At 30.3% G+C, this 19,296-nt stretch overlaps 1 protein-coding gene across 1 annotated transcript; it reads right to left on the reverse strand.

Moving 5' to 3' along the window:
* Nucleotides 1–8,481: 8,481 nt before the first annotated feature.
* Nucleotides 8,482–12,635, reverse strand: LOC126836474 (uncharacterized). The gene is made up of 2 exons (XM_050569935.1): nucleotides 12,206–12,635; nucleotides 8,482–9,200 (listed from the first exon to the last, which is right to left on the reverse strand). The coding sequence occupies exons 1-2, from the start codon at nucleotides 12,290–12,292 to the stop codon at nucleotides 8,826–8,828; spliced, it is 462 nt and encodes a 153-aa protein (XP_050425892.1). The 5' UTR covers nucleotides 12,293–12,635; the 3' UTR covers nucleotides 8,482–8,825.
* Nucleotides 12,636–19,296: the final 6,661 nt, after the last annotated feature.

A 19,296-nucleotide genomic window follows, 5' to 3' on the forward strand; every position in this document is an offset into this window, starting at 1 on the left:
TTAAAAAGACTAGGTATATTTACTTTATTGGAAAAAAATTAATATTATATTATACCAAGTTTAAATGCTGTTAGTAAAATAAATAAATAATGTAAAAACGAATTAAAAACCATTAGGTGTTTAAGATTGGCTTGCATTAAATGATTGAAAATGATTCCAAACTAAAATGTACAGTATTTGCTATAACTTATAATTACAACATGCATTTATAAAAATGATCAATAGTATGGTACTGTAATAGCTCAACTGCTTTTGAACTTGTAATAAGAAATACATTTAATTAAGACGTTCCAAAAATCATAATATCTACGTTAGCTTTAAAATATTTTCAACTTAATTTTTAGTTTTTTTAAAATCAGAATATTAATAATTGTAATCAATTAAAATGTTGTAGTGATAAAAAATAATTTAAATTTTGTCCTGATAAGTTTTCAGTCCCTGCTTACAATATCCTGCCATGAATTATATGTTAAACTATTATTCCTATTAGTACCTAAATAGAATAAACGAAAATGCTTAACTTGAATAATATAATTTACCTCCATTTAAGTAATAAAACATGTATATATTTTTTTTAATTTATCTACTCTCTTCTACCATACGGAAAATAACTAATTTTTTCCAATAATGCCTTTTTAAAATAGACTACATAAATTGTATACATAGCTGATAACGCAATTGATATTATTTTTCGGATGAGCTGTGGAGTTCAATTAGAGCTTACAATCGCGAATGCAAGTATTATAGTTATTAAAAAATATTTTTTTTATCTAGTAATTATATATTTCGTTAGTATACAATATAATTTTCTTAAACGATGCTGTTGCAACGCAGTAACCTTTTTTGTGTTCTTTAAAAATGTTATACAAATAACTGTGTAAATAATAATGATTTTTGATATTTGATGTTTAGTTTGTACAAAGTTGTTTTCTTTAAAAAAAAAAAAATAATATATGACTTTATATGTTTTAATAATTCTGTTGGCAATCAATGACACAAATGCATTATGTTTTATATTTGTCTAAAAAATGTAGATAAACAATTTTAAAATGTTTTTTTTTTTAATATATATTTACCGTGTAGGGTACTTAATTACAAATATACCATAAATATCAATAAATACAAATACATTTTGTTTTTGGGATTCTGTAATGACAAACGGATATTATTAAATTGAGTTGAGTAATTATCCGTAATCTTAGAAATGTGTGACGTCGCAGTACCGGCTGGAATTAAACGTTTCATAAATTGTGGCAATTTCGTGACGAAATTATAATACTACAAATAACAGTATATTATGTTATTACTTATTTATAATTATAATTAATGTACTTACGATATAACATGTAGACAGATGTGATACCTGGCGCCGAACAATACCATTCTCAGCGGGATTTGTTTTCATCACAATGCCGGCGGGGCGGCTCAAAAACCTAACCCTTATAACTTAACGTATTTGTTTTCCATTCATTTTTCCACCGCCGTTCCGGTCTCGCCCACCACCCTCCGCCGTTATATATCTCTTTTCCGCGCTCTGCCCTTTCTGCTAACTTTCTCGTGTGCTTCTGTCAGCATTTTTTCCCTCATTATTATTTCCAAGTCAAACCAATACGAATTGTGTGTACACATACAAGCACACAGGGTGTGGTGTAGGATTTATACTCGTGCGTGTGTGTGTGTGTGTACATCGCACTGACAGACGTCTGTCAGTAGGGTAAAAAAAAAAATCTACGATTTCTGTTTTTTTTTTCACTTCCCTTCCCCCCTCTTTTTCCCTATACAATTCAACAGTCATCCTACGCCCCGATGACTTTTTCATTAGTGCAAAATAACAATCGGACTCGACGACTAGTAAAAATTAACGGATCAGTGATTTTCAGCGCCCTTCGGTCGTGTACTACAACTGTAATTATTACCTACTATATTGTTATTGTTATTATTATTCAATTTAATCATTTGATTTCCAAAATTCTACTACTGCCTAAACCATTTGTTACACCTAGTGCTATAATGTTTACATTTGGGGTTGCGTCGATTAGGTTTTAAAAACCACACTCGCACAAGCAAATCAACTTCACATTTCACGATTGACAAATGTGCGTGCTGAGTTTGTATTGGAGGTTTTTCAAATAACATAATAATATGTATTAAAATTGTAGACAAATAGTTTACCACGTTGCAACTACATTCGTTCAAATAATACTTATCATATCATACCAAATTGAATTTTATATGACGTTATAAGTGAAAAAAAAAAATTAATTACTATAAAAAGTGAGAAACTAAACAAAATTACATGAATAAAAAAATATGAAACTGACACAGTAAACAAACAAGTCAAAGGAAAAAGTGAAGTAGAAAATTAGACCAATAAAACACCAAGCACAATATAAACTAGCGCTTTTCCGTCCAAGTACAGTGCAGAAAAAGTTAGTAAAGTTGGATCAAAGCAAGCCAAGGTTGAAGGTTGAAAAAGCAGTCAATTATTTTTGAGGTGTGAAGTTAACTTTTTATACTGTGACCCACCAAGGTACTAATCACATACGGTACGGGTCGATAAAGACGTTACTCGAGTAAATAGGCTAACTGGAAAAAAAAAATAAGAATTCCTTTTAATATTTTACTCAACTGGATAAAATTATTACATGGAAATATATATGTTTATTTTTTTTTCTACGCTATAATTCGTGCTAAGACTAAAAGTAGAAATAACTTTTTATTATTTTACTTTAATTAGTTCCAGTTATACAATACAATTTCAAGTGGTTATTCATTTAAATTAATTATCGAAGGATTAAAAACGTTTACAGCATAATTCCATTTTTTTTTCTATTGTAAATTTTGGGTATTTTTTACCCAAAGAAAATGTAAAAAAAGTAATGGGATATTTTTAAATTTGATGTTATTTAATTAAAGTGTGTACCTATTCGCTAAACAATTGCACGACCAAAACATGTATTTGAAAAAAATAATTTAAAGAGATGTTTTTAGAATTATAATATTATTGTACTATTATTAGTATTGTTTGATTACTATTATTAATGTATTTTTATCGCCAGTGTCGAAAATAATAATAGTTTGTGATTATGTAAGTTTTCCTTAATAACTGGTGCCTATAATAATAATTTGTAATTAAAAAGCTTTGCTTGAATTCAACACACTTATTTCTATCATATTTTTTGTTAGATAACTTAATACGATTAATCTATTATATCGATATAAACTATAAATTGTTATTATATTATAATTTATTTTATAGTTTATAGATGTTCGGATAAGATCCGATGACGAGTTAAGTAACTGCGATATTGTTTTTAAGCAAATTTCTGAAGGCTTACTGTGTGTTAACGGTTCGCCGACATGACATTGAAAACAAATTAAACACACTGTAAAAAAGCAACTTATCTCGTACGTGATTATACTAAACGTGATCACCATAAATTTAGTTCGATCAATCTGTACGAATGATAATTATTAAAACATTTATCTTAATATTATTCAATTTGGTTAGCAAACGCTATAGTATAGTTTTATGTCATATTATCTCAATTACAGAAAGGAATGACAATTAATTTTAATCTTGTGCATTTGCCAGTTTTAAATGAAATGAAAAAAAAGTGGTAGATACTGTTCGACTACATTGTCAAAACATGGGTCAAGTATAGCTAACAATGAAAATTAAAAATAATTATACGTATAATTATTATTATAATTTTATAATAATATTTTATAATTTTATGCATTAGGTAATGTGATTATTTTGGTTGAACAGAATTGCTATAATAATTTACTACATAGGGTTTTAATGATCTCTGTTTTGAAATAATAATGTTTTGACTGGTCGATAACCAGTTTTGGATAACTATTTTTGAAGATTTTTAAGTTTCAAACTTAGGGCAGGAGGAAAGGTGGAGTGTGGTATTGCGTTTGTATATGCGTGCACTTCCCCTCCCGTCCTAACTTTTAAACTCTCATAATTTAAAAAATTGTCGTTCAAAACTGGTTAACAACCAATCAAAATGTTTAGTAAAATACTCTTAATTTATAAAGTTAATAAAATATATATGTTACCGTTTATGTTTTAAAAGTTGATGTAAAAATGATCAGTTTGGCAGGAGGTAAAAACAAAATAAATTGTAAATTGTACAATTGAGATCACATTGTATGAAAAGACTATGAAGAAAAAAATGAAATTTCTTCTTAAACTCTATGAGATATTGAGTGGTTGACGATAAAATGATCACCCTATATTATACTATGACCATAGCTGATCGATACCATCGCTGTGCTGGGCCCGCGGGTGTCTGTTACCGATTTGATGGTCAGGGGTGTGCTCGTTTTCATTCCGTCCATTATTTTCAATTGTGTCAATTTAAAAAACCCAGGAGGCGCTACCGTTGTCCTACACTAATCGAGTTACGGTCGACGGCACAAACTTCCGCTTCTCCGAGATTATACCGTTGGGCTTGTTCATTTATTTATTTTTTTTTACTTTCTAATCAAATTGTCGCCAGAAACGGTGTGACCGCCCGCGTAGGGGTGTAATATAATATAATATTCGAGACGTCCCGGGGGTGTTGAACCGCTAAATTCTACCCTTGAAACGCTGTCAACGTTATACAATACCAATAAATGCTGTTAAAATAAAACATATCTTTTTTTAACCTGGCCGGCGTTTGTCTATAGTGTTATATTATTTTCTCAAGAACGATTATCTAAAGTTTGTATAAAACATTTAAAACACTATTATTTTTTTTATTTATTAGAAGTCTAATTTTTTCAACATACAAATGTTTTTTATAAGTATGATGGGTATATTATGATGTATACAAGGTGCAGAAAGAAAAAACAACAATGATTAGTTTGGTGAAATATGAGAATTGAGATACCAAAGTATAGACTTTAGTGACAAAAGAAAAAAGTTATAATTTATCATAGTTTGTGAGTGTTGGTACGTGCTTGTTTCATTCTTTGCTGGTGGAGTCTTGGTCCGATAATAGGGTAAGACTTTATTTAAATGGTTAATGCCGGTCGTAGATTATCACCAATAATAAAAAACTTTATAGAATATGTACACATGGCACATAGTTTGGAAGATTTTTAAATAATAGTAGGCAAAATAAAAGAGCATAAATTGAAACGGTTTTTAGTAAGAGGAGAAATGGATTAATTAAACAAGTAAGAGAGGTAAGTGCTTAAGGATTTAGTTGTAAAGTGTTGAATACAAAATGTGTAAATTTTATAGAAACATGGAGGTATATAAAATAGGTAGACAAATGGTGGCGACCTATCTGTGAAAAACCTGAGTAATATGTCTTGTGGTTAAAAATAAACAAGTAAAAAAATTCTGCCAAATTATTAATTGATTAACTTTCCCAATAATTTAGCGTTTTTTTTTTTTAATTTCAGTATTATCTCATTTATCTATTGTTATCGGACTATCGGGTTGATTCACGCGGCTGCCTCGAATATTTTGCATGACAAATTTGTCTTAGAAAAGCGCCACTTGCTATTTTTTTAAACTTAGAATGAACAAGCGAATTCTCCAACAAAGAATAATACGGGTATAGAGTATATAGACTTAATTAAATAATAATATTATTACGTTTATTAAAATATTCTGTAATTGTTGACCGATAAATTAAATAAAATTACGAAAACATAATGTTTGATATGAATTTACTGGCAATTACAAACAATTGCTAATTGCCATATTGTCAATCTAAATGAGAACGCGTGTTTCAATGACGCAGAAGTCTGTGGTTAATTAATAAAAACCCGTGCTAATCTAATCAAGTAATATTCATGCGCGTCACACCATACATTTAGAACTACACTCCCTAAAACAGCATTAATTGTTAGAAAATTACAACTTTCAGATTTTTCCTTTTAGTTACACTATAAGACCTGTCTTTGTGCCAAATTTTACGTTTCTACCCATACAGGAAGTGTTTTATAATTTTGATGATGAGTGAGTGAGTGAGTCAGTAACAAAAATGAAAATTTTGAAATTCTCCCCTTTTGAAAAGGCTTTTACGAAGGACTCAAATTTTTACAGTATCCTAAGCTACTCGAGCTTAATCAATGTTAAAAATTTCATAAGCTTATCTTAAGAGGATACACTGGCATTGCTGGAACTTGGCCTGGCGCACTGCCGTGCGCTCAGATAAGTAAAAAAAACTACTGCCAAATTATTAATCCATTAACTTTCCCAATAATTTAGTGTTTTTTTTTTAATTTCAGTATTATCTCATTTATTTACTATTATCGGACTATCGGTTTCCATGCTAACATATCCCAAAAAAAAATTGTCTATCAGAGTCAAAATGTATAAGATAAATTCGTCTTATAACAGCAAAAATAGTGATAACATCTATAATTTGTATGCTATTGAGCCGACATTTCTTAAATTTGTTTATTTTTTTCGACAAAATAAATGTGTCTAGGATTCTAATTCCTATGTATAGGTAAATATATTTTTTAAACCATGGTTGCACAGATGTGATTTTTTAGAATAGCTAAGGACAATAGTGATAAAAACATAACAATTATTCTAATTGTGGCCAACGATCGAGATCAGTAACTTTAGGTAAAAAGTACGGATCAACTTAATATGTTTTTATTTAGTATTTTAAGCACTTATATAACCGTGGTATAACCTTGGTTACGTGCCAGTATTGTTTTTTTTTATTAAAATCTAAACCAATATGTCTGTGATAAAAAAATATTGGCTTGTTGTTAGTCATCATGTTTGCAGCTGCAAAATCAGATACCGTATAATAATTAGTCAGTAATCATTTTTCCTTTGTTTTTTTCGTTCGACATGTTGGGCGGCAGCTGTTGCTTTTTTGTAAGTGCTCCGATTCTAGGGACGTCTGCAAACAATAACAAAACCACACCCAGGCCGTTTAGGATACCGATTGCAGGACTTAACTAATAATTATCTCACGTGCACTTATTTTTAAAACATTGGCATCACCATTCTCAGCCAACTATTGAAAACCGCACGTCAACTCCCCAAAATTTAGAACATAACCCAATGTAAAATATATAAGACCAAATATTTGAAAACGATCTAGGTGTATATTTTAAACTTTTACTGTTAATACTTCTTTGCCTTCGACATCAAGCTACCTTATTGCAGCATTTATCATTAACAGGACCTCCATTGTTTAACAGTTTAATTATTAGTTATTAAATATATCATTTATTTTGTTTCTAAATCTAATCTATGGCCCATATCTTGACCCACGAACTGGAGAATAGAGATTACGAAACACTGAGAAGCTTCAAAACATGTAGCAAAAACCGTGCATATCAAGGGAAGTCGCAAAAAGAAGGTTAATGTGGGCCGGTCACGCCTGGAGAAAAAAGGATGCAATAATAAAAGCAGTAATTGATAAGGATCTGATAGGGAAAAGACCACTAGGTAGGCCATTGTTAGGCACAAACATTGTATTATTTTATAATTTTAAGTCTTCGTCACCAAGATGTAATCTTGTAGCCTCACTTATAACCATTTGCATCAACTAAATTTAAAATTTAAGTATAGTTGCTGTTTGTTACAAACGGCTATTAGTCACCTAAAATATGTGTTGTTCAACAACTTGTTCTGCAGTTTAAGGCGCGTGAGTCAACCAGCATTACGGCGTATCACTCAATTTTTGTAGCTAGCATTATTATCAGCTATTAATCGCTTTGCTTCTGGTAAATTCTATTATGAAACTCATCCAGTAAAAAAACAATTTGTCGTGTTCATAGACCTTAAAACAAACCACATATAATTTTACAATCAATGATAGAGTTTAACTATTAAAGACTTTCTTGCATAATATCTTCTTCTCGAGCTAAGTCTATATTGAACAGACCTTTTGACAGTATACTTGTTACCAAAGTGCCTAACATGCACTATTGCCGTGGAAGGGGGAAACTTAACTGATTGTTCTGACTATTTACATAATAACAACAGTATAGTATATCAACTATTACTGAACAAAAGCGAAACTAACACTATTTTTATAACCTTGCTACAATATACTTTATTTTTATTTTTATTAACGTTTATTATAATATTTACAACCTATACCATATTATGTACAATAAGTAAATTTGCTGGAAGAAACAATGACAGGGCGGTTAGGAGGAGGCTTATTTTAGAGCCATCTGTACATAAGAGTTTAAATTTAGTTAATTTACATTAAATAAGTCTCTTGACCAATTACGTTTGAGGCGTCTGTTTGGATTGCCCGGAAGTGTTTTTGAGCGCAGCTGGGTGACAAGTCGGTTTGAATGGCATTGCATTTTGGAGGGTAGTCTTAGATTAAAATATATAGATGCGGTCTATTTAACTGATGTGATTTTGAAGTCTTTATGTAGGGAGTTGTTTGTGACGTACCACGGGGCTTTGGTGACCAAGCGGAGGCATATGGTACTGGAACGCCTAAACAATATATATATATTTATAAAAAAAAAAAAACATAATCAAAACACAACACAATATTATATTGTTACTAAATATTCTTATTAATAAAAACAAATTTAACATAATACATGTGACACATAATATATAATGATTTTTGTAGAAAAATGTTGTACTAAAATAATCTAAGATTATATTGAAAAATCGCTAAGATAAGGAAGTCAAATTTATTGAATGGCTTTGTAAACCAGATGTGGATAAGACCCGGTAAAACCGATGTCTTTGCGGTTGCACACAAATCTGGAATCGTTTTAATTATGAATTGTTTACAAAATAAAAAAAATGGTCGACCTCAGCACGATCACACTTGGATGTTGTTCATGACAAAGAAAAATCCGATTACGATCTACCAAACAGTGGGAAATATGTTTAATATCAATTCAAAAAGAAACAAGCCGGCTGACATGAGCTTGCACTTGAACGGACATGGATCATCTGATCTTCGTACTCTGCTCTTATGGGGCGCGGACCTGCAAACGCTATCGCACTTTTTGGTTTTTTCGTCGAAGGCGCCGCTGCAACAGTGGCGGAACTGCTGGACCCGCTTGGCCGGCAATCCGTCGGCGCATTTGTACTGAACGTTGGCGACGGCGGTCAGGTTGCCGGGGCTGGTTCGCGACTGTGTGGTGATGAAGGCGTCGATCCGCGGCTGTGTCTTGTTGGCCGCCGGCATTCCGGGGTGTTCGGCCACGATGATTTTGGACTCATCGTCCAGCACCAGGTACGGGCAATCGGTTTTCGTGACCACGGCCCCGCTGCCGAAGCCGCAGATCGCCAACAACAAGCAAAAAGCTACGGTGAAACGCATGTAGCAAAACTAGGTATATAACGTCGACGTGAAAAGAATAACGACTGCTGTGTACGTTGTGTCCGGCGTTTGTCCGACAAATATTTATATAATGTGTATAAGCAAATATTATAATGTTAGTAAAATAATACACAACGATAATAAAAATAACGATAAACTACGCGATAACAATGACACTGTCGTTATTATTATTATGTTTGGACATCGGTAATTATATGGGAATTTATATAAATATAAATAACCAGTAATTAATATAATACTATCACGCTTTATTAAGATTTAGAATAATTATGTGGCATGACAACATTAGTAATAACGGCGATGACGTCAATATGATAACTAAAGTGACACGAGGTACAAAACGAACCGGTCAGCGCTTATCTATAGGATGATTGGTATACAAAAACTACAATTATATACAATAATAAAGGGCAATCCGGGACTATTATAAAAATCATAACCTCAGAAAGCAGAACATAACCTATTTTATGTACCTACCGTTTTTTTTTGTATTAGAACATGTATAGTCCCCAAATACAATCCCTAAAGGCCAAAGCCGATTTTAGAAAAACATTTATGTGTGTTATGAAATCTAAATAGAACATTTTTTTTAAGGAAATATTTATTTGTTAAAAATGATCACGTAAGTCGAAATAACATATTATAGTTACTTAAGAAATCAAAAGTAACGTCATTACTGAAATGTTTGTTACACTCTTATGTGTCCAACTAATATTGTTGTTCAATTTCACCGTTAATTTGCTTAATAAATAACTAGTATCTTAACTATATAGTTAATGAAATTAAAAAGCTTTCTCAGCTTTGCCTTACTATTAATACTGTCACTAAGGGATCAGTTTCCTTGTTTTGCCCGATTGATTCATGTCGAGAACACATTTTGTGCTACACTTTTGACTACGTAACTCTTAGATTTTGGATGATATAATGGAGATATCAAAATTAATCTTAAGGGATTATAATTATAATATAATATAAAACATGTCATTTGACGGCATTAATCATTAGTGACAACATTCTAGTAAATATAGAACTAGTGTAATTTTTATCTATTTATAATTTTAATTTTTAAATGTTTATTACTATTTACTAAGTATATCTTTTTGAAAATACCGAAGTTTATTTTGAGTAACATTTTCCTTCAATTACAGTTTTGTCAGTTTTCTTTTTGAAAATTTGTTATTTATGATAACAAATTAACTTACTTTATTTTAACATTACCAAATATTTATTATTTGTTGTATTTTCAAGAGCGCTATCAACTTGTAAAACATAAATAGGAACGTCTACATTAATTCAACTTTTTTAAATATTTTTTTGAAAATTTCGACTGGTTGATAATCAGTTCAAATAATTTTAAAGTTAGTAAAGATTAAAAATTATGATTGGGGGAAGGGTGAATTAAAGTAATAATTTTATCCACAGCAAATGTGATTGCTAGTAATATTGTGTTTTTTTTTCTTTTTTAGTAAAATCTTTATAAAAGCGTGTTTTTTTTTAACATTGTATTATTTTGTACCCTCACTAAGACCATTTGCACCAACTATACTTAACATTTAAAGGTAGTTAAGCAATACTGAAATTATAGTTTAAACTTACTTCAAACTTAAGTAAGAAATCCCTTGTAAGTATGTTGTAAGCAATGTAAGCTGCTAGTTGGTGCAAATGGCTATTAGTCATTAAAAATATGCGTTGTTCTGCAGTTTTAAGCACATGATTCAACCAGCTTTACGGTGTATAGTAATTACTCTATTTTTGTAGCTAGGATTCTTGTCAGCTACTAGCTAGTAATCGCTTTGCTTCTGGTAAACATGCATTATCGCCGTGGAAGGGAAACTTAACTGATTATTCTGACTATTTACATAATAACCACAGTATAGCATAACTATTGCTAAACAAAAGCGAAACTGACACAAAATGCTTATCGTTAGCAAATAGTTAGCGACACAAAATAAATTTGAAAACGACTTCAAATACAAAAATGATTATTACAAATGACAAAAGAAAAAATAACACTATTTTTATAACCTTACAACAATATATTTAAAAAAAAACAATATACAATATACAATACAATATTATATTCGTAATAAGTATAATATTCTTAATAATAAAAAAAATTAAACTTTATACATGTATGTAAGCGACACGTAATATATAATGATTTTTGTAGAAAAATGTTGTACCAAAATAATCTAAGGTTATATTGGAAAACCCCTAGGAAGAGGAATTAAAATTTACTGGATGACTTTGTAAACCAGATATGGTTAGGTTGGTTGATGGATAAAACCCGGTCTTTGCGGTTGCACACAAATCTGGAATCGTTTTAATTATGAATTGTTTACAAAATAAAATAAAAAACGGTCGATTTCGGCACGATCACACTTGGATGTATTCATGGCGAAGAAAAATCCGAATATGATCTACACAATATTAGTAAACTCGTACGTATAACCTAACCAGTAGAAAATCCATTTGCCGATTTCCTTGAGCGTGCCACAGAAACCTTTACTGGGCGAGACTGATCTTCGTGCTCTGCTCTTTTGGGGCGCGGACCTACAAACGCTATCGCACTTTTTGGTTTTTTCGTCGAAGGCGCCGCTGCAACAGTGGAGGAACTGCTGGACCCGCCTGGCCGGCAATCCGTCGTCGCATATGTACTGAACGTTGGCGACGGCGGTCAGGTTGCCGGGGCTGGTTCGCGACTGTGTGGTGATGAAGGCGTCGATCCGCGGCTGTGTCTTGTTGGCCGCCGGCATTCCGCGGTGTTCGGCCACCGCTTTGGCGTGGTCCAAGTGCGCAGCGTCGATGGCGGCACGTACGGTTCGGCTGGCCGCCTTCTTGAGCGCGCTGACTTTTCTCAGACTTCCGATGACTTTGGACTCCTCGACAAGCACCAGGTACGGGCAATCCGTTTCCGTGATCACGGCCCCGCTGCCAAACCCGCATACCGTCAACAACAAGCCAAAAGCTACGGTAAAACGCATGTTGCAAAACTAGGTATAACGTCGACGTGAAAAGAATAACGACTGCTGTTGTACGTTGTGTCCGGCGTTTGTCGCGGCCGCATAAATAATATATTATAAATGTATATTAGTAGGCTATTATTTATGTTATTAAATCTAGTTAAACCTACCAAAGGAGCTAACACACTGATCTCTATCGTTGGGCAATGGCGATACGCGTTTTCCCAAAACGTCCAGTGCACAATATAATATGGGTGATTTTATTTAGTAATAATAATCGATAAACTAGCTAATAAAAATAAACTAATCAAAGATAATTTTGTATTCTATGGAATGATAATTATTAATAAAAATGGTAGTAAAATAATACACAATTATAATACAAGTAACGATGCTAAAAAACTCAATAAAAATAACGACAATGATAGTACCAAGTAAAATTCACACAAAAGTAAGTTTTAATAATATAGAAACGATCGAGAATACGGCCGGCGGTGAACTGGTTTTGCCAAAAGTTGTTGGTGTGTGGACGGTCGGCACTACGGTTTTATCGATGAAATCGAAAGTTCTAGAACAGTAATAACCCTAGATAACGGTTTGTCTTTAGGCCGACGGTCGTCCATCACAAGAAGCACTCATTGATTTTCCATTAACAATATTACCGTCGTCGATAAACTACGCGATAACAATAACACTGTCGTTATTATTTACAATAATAAAGGGTAACCCAGGACTAGATTTATTAACATGGATATGTTTTTGGGCTGAGTGTCATTCTGTAATACGTCATTCGTGTATAGACAAAGATGTTATGTAAGTTTTTTTTTATGTTTGGATATCGGTATTTATATAGGAATTTGTATAAATAAATAACTAGTAATTAATATATTATTTAACACGTTTGATTAAGACTTAAAATAATTATGTGGCATGACAACATTACTATTAACTACTAATGGTGATGACGTCAATATGATAACTGAATGTGACACTAGGTACAAAACGAACCGGTCATCGCTTATCTATAGGATAAGTGATAATACAATAATTACATATACAACTAGCTGCACGTGTATCCGACTTCGCATGGGTTAACTCACAAATTATACAAATTATTAGTTTATATGTGAAACCGTGTCTTTTTGGTCAGAAACTACGAATAAATATGATCATCTGTCAACCGTCCAAATGTACACGTAGGAATAAACTTTCACTAAATTTAAAATTTTCCAATTTTTCCTATCTAACCTATCCTATACTTCAAGTTGGACCAAATTACACAGTGTAAAAAATGTCATCAAGATCAGTTTAGTAGTTTCGGAGTTCATCGCGACCAAACCATGTGACTGGAGATTTTTATAGATAATAAAAAGCAATCCGGGACTAGATTAATTTTCTTTTATGTGTATCCTCTAAAAACACATAGGTTTTAATCCCATACCACAGAATAAAATATGAAATCAGAATCATAGATTAAATACATGTATTTAATCTATGTTAGAATGGAAAGCTATTGTGTAAACGAAAAAACGGCGGTCATTTTCTCAGTGGAAAAAAACAAAAGTATAAAAAAGATATAGATATAAGAATAAAAGAACAACCTCTGAGAAATTAGCCGAAAAAAAAAACCAACGCGGTCTAAATCAGTACAGTGTAAGCTAGCAGTCGTTACCTACGATAAAAATAGATTCGTTCACAGCTGTACACCTTATGACAGCCGTCTAGACTATAGTTTAATATAACAAAAAAAGCAAAGTATAGTTAACTAAAATAAGAGTGGTTAATAGTTGCAAAGTTTTTAAAAAATCACTTTCAAGAAAACGCTTTGATGCGAATCTGTGGAGATTGGAACCCACTTTAGTAATTTCTTACTGTTCTGGTTTGGATTGGCTTGGTTTTAACTATGCTGGGTTAAACTGTGTTGGTTTGTTCCTAAGAATTCAGTACGATTCTTACTATTTCCAGATTCGCATCGAAGCGTTTGATTGTCATAAAATCACATTTAGATTTAATAATTGCTTCGACTCAACTTTGCTAATTTCCACTGTACTGGCTTATACTAAGTATGCTTGGTTTTTTTAACATTAACATACTGTTTTTAATTTTTAAGATATATACATTTGAATAATTGAAAATATGCCCTTTCTTTATGCCATATTGTTTCATATCTAAACCAACTATCGAAAATTGATTTCCAACAAAACATATAAAAAGTTCTAACCTACAACATTTATAATTGGGGTTTTTACTCTAAAACAACCCAGTGAGCCGTGTTTTTGGAGTTAGAATACTATGTTTAGGTAAAAAAAAATATTTAAAATCGATAACAAAGATGCTGCGATAGTCCGTAAATAAATGAACTGCCTAAAAAAAAATATTATTACTAATCTAATAATTACAAATTACAATTGAGGCGTATAGTTTCAAAACCAGCCAAAATCACATTTTGAAATTGTTCAGGAACAACAAAAAACGAAAAAGACCTTAACATTTTACTCTATGATTTTGTAATAAATATGAAATCATAGGTTTAGAATGTATACATATTAATATCAGTTGTTTTTTGCCGCGAAAAAAAACGTGTTTGGATATGGCTGGTTTTGATAAAAATTTCGTTTGATAGGTGATTTTGAAATCAACCACAATTTTCCATGGTCAGTTTAAACTAGAGGTCTCAGTCAAGTACGTGAAAGCGAACAATCGTGTATTCGTTACACGAATACACGAATGTTCTATTCGAACACGTACGAATTTTCGTGAAAACGGGTATTCGAATAACGAATGTACGGGTATTCGTGAAAACGGGTATTCGAATAACGAATGTACGAATATAGTGAATTGGTCACATGGTTACGCCATAGCACACACAAGTCTAGAATATAAGTAAAAAAAATCGGTAAAAATTAATATCTTTCTAATTTTACTTTGAAATACTTCATAGTAAATTAACTTATACATTTTCAGGGTTGCAAAATTCAAATGTAATGCCTATGTTAAAATTTACTTCTCATTTAGAGGGGTTAAGGGTGTTTTTTAAAAGAGTACAGAGTTAATAATTATATTGCCAAAAGGGGCACCTTTCATGTACACTTTTTATCAATAATAATTTTTATTATCAAGATATTATTTAAGACTAGTTATCGATAAAACAAAATTGTAAGTACCTAGGGACCAAACTATTGGAGATGTCTTCAAAAATATATGTTATACTTTTAGGATGATTAAAAAAACCTGTTTTTACAGAAAACATATTCAGGGAGAGATTCGACCCCCAAAATCCCCCCCCCCCCAAAGATAGCTTCATAAAATGTAAAATAAAATATAATGTATTATAAATGTAACCATTAATGTTTAATAATAATAAAGCTTTCATAGTTTTTGTAAATTTGTTTTTATATTCATATTTTCTTGCAATCGTTGAATTTTGCATTTTATAACAATTTATAAATTTGTCTTTATTTTAGGAAAAATGTTTTTTTATTGTGTAAATAATTTTTGTCACCCATTATTACATTCAAATATTTCTGTCAGGGAATGCAAATTTGTAATGAATTTGGTTTATTTAGAGGATTAAGACGATAATTGTAGATTCAAATCTTAATTATATCACTTATTGATATTTTGAGTTATTCTTGTCACATTTATTATATTATAAATTGTTTATTTAGTAGTGAAAATTATATTTGTATTTTTTTTTCTATGATTTTTTGTAGGTAACGTTATTGTTTATTAAGTTCATATTTGTTATTAATGAAGTATAATCAAAATTATATAATTTGTTATTTATGATAAACATTATATTATATATGACATAAAAGCTGGAATTTTGTAATTATTTACTCAGGTTTTTTTACTGAAATTAAAATGATATTGAATGATTAAATTATGTTATATAATATAAATATTATTTACAGTTTAATTTTTATAGACTCACACTTTATTCAAAAAAATTAGTTAAAAAATAAGACCCTGTAAATTATAAAAAAAATATATACATAATACATATGTATTTAATAAGGCTAAATCAAAGACAACCTACATATATAATCAATTCTATATTAAATAAGTGTACTCGGAATTTATAAAACAATAATAAGTAAATGGCGATTAAGTTACAAATATACAATTACACGAATATACTAACACACTAATATACGAAAACACGAATATACGAATGTACAAATACACGAATACACGAAAACACGAATATACGAAAACACGAATGTACATATACACGAATACACGAAAACACGAATACACGAACTATTCAAAAGTTCGAATACACGTATTTTCGTGTACACGTGAAATAAGAAGCTCTAGTTTAAACCAGTTATAGCTCTATTTGATGTTCAATATTTTTACAGGACTTGTAATACAGTGTGACCATTTACAAAAAACAAAAAACCCAATTTTCAAAAAATGTGCTTTTGGCTGGTTTTGAAACTATACGCCTCAATTAAAGTTTTAAATTGAGATTTCGCTAAAAATTGCCTATACCCATCTCCTTAATAAATAGCGGTACGACGTCCTTAAGGCCCCTGGATACCGACCGTTTTTTCAGCCAAAACAAATCATTTTTGGTCCATCGCACAGGCCGAACCAGTGATAAAGAATAAGATATCAAAAAAGAACGTAGACCGATCTAAAGTAAACTTTATGACAAATTCAAATCTGTTTTTAGATTACTTATCGGATCACTGATTGAGCCTGTGCGATGAACGAAAAATGTACTATTATATTAACTAAAATATGGCTTTTATTCATAGACAGAATGATTTAAATTAAAAATAATACCATGAAGCTTCTACAAATTAACCGGTAAATTAATTGACATGGTTGACATTTTTTAAAAACCCTTTTTCTTAAATATTGCCTATACAAAACTCCTTAAAATTAGTCGGTATCCAGGGGCCTCAACTGATTAAAAATTGAATTTATAAATTTATTCGAGACAGATTTAATTCTTAGAAAACCACAAATATATATTGCGTATAGTCGTAAGATGTTCACAGAATATATATCATAAATAACTTTGTTAAACTGTTTCTTAAAGTCAAAAGTTAAGTCTCCTAAAAAAACCAAAATTTGAAATTGGGCCCCATTGAACTAATAAGCCATTCAATTTCAGTTTTTAATGTTTAAGTTTATAATATGAGTGATAAAAATATAAAACTACCCACTTTTAAAATCCATATAGCAATTTACACAACTAGTTGTTCATATTTTTGGCCAAATCATGTAGATTAACCGAGTTGGGGGTAGTTCTTCCAAAAAATGATAACGCGTGATAAGAAATAAATGTTACATAACCTATAAAATGTGTAATACTACAGATAGTACCAACATCGATTTTACCAAAAACCCGCCAAGAGAAATTTCGTATTTTAATATCAAAAGCATTGCCTTTAGTTAAGTTCTTATCTTTATTGCAAATTGTAGTTAGATCTTTATCAATTCTCTAATTAATCGTGTATTCACTATACACGTAAAATTATATAATGTAAAACTCATAATAAATTACATTATATTAGTGTGTATACATAACTTATAAGTATATGTTATAATTTAATATTATTTGGTATAAAATAATAATAATTTTATTGAAATTTCCCACAAATTGTTTATATTACTATTTAAATAAAACATTTTTTTTACTCTTTACCTAAATTAGTTGACGATTTCAAAAGTATAAATTAATTTTACCACATCTTACATATGTATTCTGTAGTTAAAGAATACAGGTAGGAGCTAATGAGCTTTGTCTTCAATCTTGTCTTTTAGAAGATATATTATTAACAAAATTTGGTACCTAAAAGATATTAAAGCAAGAAAAACGGAACATATGACACTTGTAGTTTAAATAACTAGAATAAAACTCATATTTAATTTTCAAGTTTCTACACAAATCAATATATACATTATAAATTTAGTCCAAAGTGAACCTATTGCCGGATAAAGACTTGTGATGAGAAAAAAAATTGTTGTACGGCCCTTTTGCATGGGATAATAGGTAGATAATAAGAATATTACATAATATAAAATTATTGTAAACTAGATTAAACAATTCTGTTATATTAATAAAAATGATCAAACTACGGTCATAATCGTATAAACGTCATACTTAATAAATATATAATGTAATTTAATGCAATCTTGCTTTTATGTTGGTGAGATTATCAAATCAGACTGATTGTCTTACTGAATTTAAAAAAAAGGAAAACTAACTAAATAGTATCCCGTACCATACAAATTATATATATATATATATATATATATATATATATATATATATATTTATATATATATATATATATATAATAATTAAATAATAGTATTCAATACCAAATAATGTATTTTAAATGTCTGTATTAAAATACCTTGCAGGACTGAATGTGATTTATAATCTATTAGTAGGTTTTTAAAATAATTATTATTCACTTAATATTTTACAGAAGTTAGTTTATATTAAGCTACTCTGGGTATATATTTTTATTAAAGAAACCAAACTAAACAATATGAATTTGTTCAGTAAAAGTTATTCATATGATTTAAAAATATGATTCTATTTTTGGTCAATATAAATTTGCAAATTTACAATTATCTTTTGATATGAAAATGTCCATATTTGTTAGAAGATTGCATAGCCCATATTTTATTAATCTATGTACTTATTCATTTAATATGGCCATTTACTTAGCAATAACCAAGTCTCTACGATGAACTTAAAGTTTTAATACTACACAAAAACTGTCTACATTCCTTTTATTAAGAAATGTATACTTTTCTTATATTATAAAAAAAAATAGAAATAATACATATTATAAAATAAATAGATACAATTGCAAGTTGCAGCATCTCATCATATTTATTTATCTCTTATCTCGTTTTCATCGAGATCTGCTATTAAAGCTCTTTTTGCCCACAAAAAGTTAAATAAGTTATAATAAGACTGATTTAAGTATGTTAATATTTACTTAAGATTGGTCAAGTTGTGAAAATTTAAATGATATAGACGTAGCTTTGGA

Source organism: Adelges cooleyi, unplaced genomic scaffold, assembly GCF_023614345.1.
Source record: "Adelges cooleyi isolate 19-005CV unplaced genomic scaffold, UGA_ACOO_1.1 ACOO_flye_CR_arks_rails_tigmint_CR_PRNA_247, whole genome shotgun sequence".
Classification (NCBI taxonomy): Eukaryota; Metazoa; Arthropoda; class Insecta; order Hemiptera; family Adelgidae; genus Adelges; species Adelges cooleyi.